This window comes from Apteryx rowi, unplaced genomic scaffold (genome assembly GCF_003343035.1).
Source record: "Apteryx rowi isolate R43461 unplaced genomic scaffold, aptRow1 scaffold_2638, whole genome shotgun sequence".
Lineage (NCBI taxonomy): Eukaryota > Metazoa > Chordata > Aves > Apterygiformes > Apterygidae > Apteryx > Apteryx rowi.
In genome coordinates, this window is record NW_020449017.1 from 1 (window position 1) to 4,398 (window position 4,398).

Genomic DNA, 4,398 nt, shown 5'->3' on the forward strand with positions numbered 1-4,398 from the left:
TTAATGTGTACAAGTATCTTAAGGGAGCGTGTCAAGAGGATGGAGCTAGACTCTTCTCGGCGGTGCCCAGCGACAGGACGCGAGGCAACGGGCACAAACTGAATCACAGGAAGTTCCATCTGAATATGAGGAGAACTTCTTCACTGTGAGGCTGACAGAGCTCTGGAACAGGTTGCCCAGAGAGGTTGTGGAGTCTCCTTCTCTGGAGATATTCAAAACCTGCCTGGACGCGATCCTGTGCAACGTGCTCTAGGTGACCCTGCTTGAGCAGGGGGGTTGGACTAGATGATCTCCAGAGGTCCCTTCCAACCTCAACCATTCTGTGATTCTGTAATAACTCTCACACTCTTGCATTCCCCTCCCTGCAGGCATCAGTGCAGGAACAAACACCATCCAGGACTTACCCGGAGACAGTGCCAACATCACAGCTAAGAAATCTCTCTGTATGGCTAGGAGTGCTGGTGTCTCAGAACAGACAGAAGCCAGCTGCAGCAGACTGGGAGAGGGTCCACCCAGGAGGACTGGACAGTGTTGCAACGGTCTTGTGGGTGGCTCTCCCCATGCTGCTGCACACTGACACTGCTCACGCCCAGCCTGCAGATCCAGCATATGACAGAGCAACTATCCACCCCTGCTGTGCCCTGAGCCATGATGATTTTCCACCTCCCCATCAAAGATGCAACCCCTTTTAGAGGGGGAGGATGGACAGGCAGGTTGGGGCAGTTTGGGCAGTTGGGGCTACACAGAGAAGGAGCCATATGCCCTCTTGTGGCTCCTACACCAGCTCCACAGCCTCCAGGCCCAGAGAAGTGGCCTGAGGTGGGGGGATGAAGGGTCCCTGTCTCCYCCAACCTCCTGAGATTGAAGGAGCACCAGGTTAGCTGCGGGGAGAGGCAGTGAAGACAGATTGTGGGGAAAGCTGTGAATGGAGGTGAAGAGTCTGTGCTCTGTGAGGGATCTGGGGATTGAGCTGTCCATGATTATTCATGCCTACCATTTTATTTCTAACTGCTATTAAAATTGTCAAACTTTACTGCAAATTCAGCAGCCCATGGATAGATTGGGAGCTCCAACATCTTTTAATCCCAAAGCTCACTGCTATTTCCCAGAGCGAGTACAGGTGACTGTCACGCTGAGAAAGGGCCCTGTCACCATAGCAGCCCTCCCACTATTTGTGCAGTCCCTCCCTCCATTGGTGTCATGGTGTGCTGTCTGGCACAGAAATAGGTGGCTGTATCTGTGGCTGTCAGGGCACGCAGCTGCAGGGAGACCTTGTTCTTGGCTTTGTCTGCAGAGATAGTGAGTCGGCCTTGGAAGGTCGGGGCATAGCCTGTGTTATTCCCAAAAGGATAGACCCAGCCTAGAAATTGTAGCTCTCCTCTCGGAGCCTGACGGACACAATTCCAGTCATAGAGAGGGCTATCCAGAGGTGCTCCTGTTACAGTGCAGGTGAGTGGGAGTAATCCAGAGACCTTCCTCTCCTTGGGACCAGATGCCACCATCTTTATGTCAGAAAGGGCACCTGGAAAGACACGTGAGTTTTGAGCGGATATGGGAAAGCTCATGGGTGCAGCATTCAGTCCTGCACCAGGACTGCTCCAGGACTGGCTGGGCCGCACAGGGCCAGAGACCTTTAGCTTCCAGGGTTGCCACTGGAAGTATTGGCCTGCTGAGGCTCCACAGCCCCATATTTCTTTGCACCACCCAAAAGGCTGCTGAGGCAGGAGACTCACTAGAGTCTGAGCAACTCATATTCTATTTTTAAAGCTGAATCCAGAAGCTTGGCAGGAGAGGCATATGGAGTCTGCAGCTCCTATCAGTCCTCCTGTTGCCCCCAACAGCTGCCCCTGGACCCATACCCGTGTGCACAGAGAGCAAAGGGAGCAGACTGGTCACGGACACATAGGCAAGTGGTTTGCCAGTTGCACATGAGCCTCAGAGGAAAAAGGGGCATTGGACTCTTCTCTGCCTCACTGGGACATGGGCATTCCTGGAATATCCCAAGGCTGCTTAGAGTGGGACTCAGCACAGCTCCTTGGGGCAGTTCTTGGCTTTGTCTGGAAATGTCCCCAGTTTAGTCCGCTCTCAGAAAAAAATCTCAGGAAACCTCCCTCTTCTGCATTGCACCCCCCACCTACCCCACCCTAAAAGGGAAGACGCTTTCCATGCAAGGATTCATCTTATGTGGTGGCATTTAGAGTTGGGCAGTAGCAGGACAGGTGTGCAGGGGCAGCCAAAGCCTACTCAGTCAAGCTCTCTGTCCCCTCCCCTCACAGCTCTTACCTCCCAGCAGCACTGCAAATGACAAGGCCAGGAGCCAAGGCCCCATACTCTAAGGGAGCATTTCCTCCTTGTTTGGGGCAGCAAGGAGAGGAACTTCAAGGGAGGCAGAGAGGAGCAGAGCCCAGCTGGGCTGGGCTCTGCCCACTTTGCAGGGCAGGATCTATGACCCTTAGCTGGCAATGCCTCTTGCTGTCTGTCCTCTCCCTTTGTGCCATTGCCCCTTTGGAGATGAAAGGCCTGAGGTGGATGGAGGGAGTCTCTGGCCTCTCTGGCACCATTGTACCCCACCAGCAGCACTAGGAACACTAGCCCAGGGGACAAACCAGTCCCAACCCCTGCACAGGAAGGGCTGGGCTGAGCACACTGGGCCCATCTCTGGTGCTCATCCACACTCTTTGTGGGACCTCAGTTCAAGTACACCCCGAAACCCCAAAGGAACACAAGAGAGAGCTGGGGCCCTCCTGGGCCTCTCCAGGCTTTGCCAGCCCTGGCTTGGCCAGAGCACTCCCAGAAGAGAGGCCTCCCCTGCCCCACTCCCTCCCCACAAGCTGTACCCCTCCTTTTCCTCCTCCTGCACCTGCAGGAGTGTCCAGCTCTCTTTGAACCCTCTTTCCCATGGTGGTCCTGCCTGGCCCTTGCAAGAGGGAATTGGAGCCCTGGGATGGAAACTGGACGAGCTGGGAGAGGAGGGGAGGCAGGAGCTCACTGGACATGTTGGTTCCTGGGGTGGGCAGAGACCCTGAGAGGATTTTGCCTGGGCTCTGCCTGGCTCCTGCAGGCTGTGCAGAAGAGTCCTGGGGACACAGTGTGTACAGGGCCAGAGATGTGCTCTGGGAGCTGTTCTCTGCAGTGATGGTTTGCCCATCCACATCAGCCCCATATTGTGATATGGAAGAACTGCGATTTATATAGGAGATCCACTCAATTCTTCCCACACCAGGAACCTGCCAGTAAAACTGAAATTGGAAAGTTTTGTATTCGAATTCAGAGGCCTGGCGGGAGAGACGCACTGAGCCCCTGGGCATTCTCAGCCCCCCTCCAGCCTCCACCAGCTGCACCTAGTGCTCATCTCTGCAAAGACACATGGCCACAGTCACAGCAGCGTGAGGATGGATGTAGGGAGCCCACTGGCCCCCCCCACCACTGTCTTTTATCTGTTTTGCTCCTCAGTCGGGGTTGCTCCCTATCACTGACAGACTGTCAGTTCAGCTGGGGCACAGCATTTGGTGCGGGGAAGGGGAGTGCTGGGGAGGCACAACTCCATTCTCTCCTCTCTGTGGTGGGAAGATAAAGCTCCAAAGCTGTCCCCGCTCCCGCTCTGCCCCACACCCTTTCTCTCCCCATGGGCTGTGGACCCCAGTATGTGGATAAGCGGGATGGGGCAGAGCAGGAATGCATGGGGTGGGCAGTACGTGGGGCATGGAAATAACTGAACACAGAAATGGCCCTGTGTTCCTGGGATCCCTTTTGGAACCTGCCTTACCTCCTGGGGTTGCTGCCAAGAGGAGATAAAACAGCACCTTTGCCTCTGCCCTTTCTTCTCCTCAGCTAGAGCTGACCCCAGAGCCAGCCTGGCTCCCCTCATTCCCATCCACAGCAGGACAGGGCAGGGCTGAGTGGTGCTCTGGGTATTTGGGGGTTGAGAGACCATGGGATGACAGAACTCAGCCTGGCTGCTGTTGAGGCAGAGCCAGCTTGGTCACCCATCCCTCCCAGCCCCGTGGCTAGTGAACAGCTCTTCAGTGCATGGTAGTGAGGTGCAGAGACACAGTAGGACAGTGTCACATCTCTGTCCTCCAACCTCCACACTTCCTGTAGGAAAACAGAGAGGTCCAGGAGTAAATCTGGAAGGATACACGTCCCGGGCAGAGGATGTACCCTTGGGAGGGGAGCACACAAAACCCATGCAGAAGGGCTAAGGCTGCTCATGCCCATGTCCTCTTCCCAGGAAATGGGGGGAATCTCACCTTTGGGGGCTGCAGCAAAGGTGAAGACCAGTAGACAGAAGAGCATCGCAGGCTTCTCCAGAGGAGTTTGCATAGTGCAGAGTTGAGGGTGGGGGGGAGGAAAATCGTGCGGCTGAAGGGAGATCAAAATTTTCTCACTTCGAGTCAG

General features: G+C 55.2%; 1 gene segment (V, D, J or C); it reads right to left on the minus strand.

Annotated features, from left to right (window-relative positions):
• Positions 1 to 836: 836 nt before the first annotated feature.
• LOC112967092 lies at positions 837 to 4,392 on the minus strand. The segment is given in 2 exon segments: positions 837 to 1,522; positions 4,251 to 4,392. Coding segments are annotated over 2 exon segments (447 nt in total).
• Between the last annotated feature and the right edge of the window lie 6 nt (positions 4,393 to 4,398).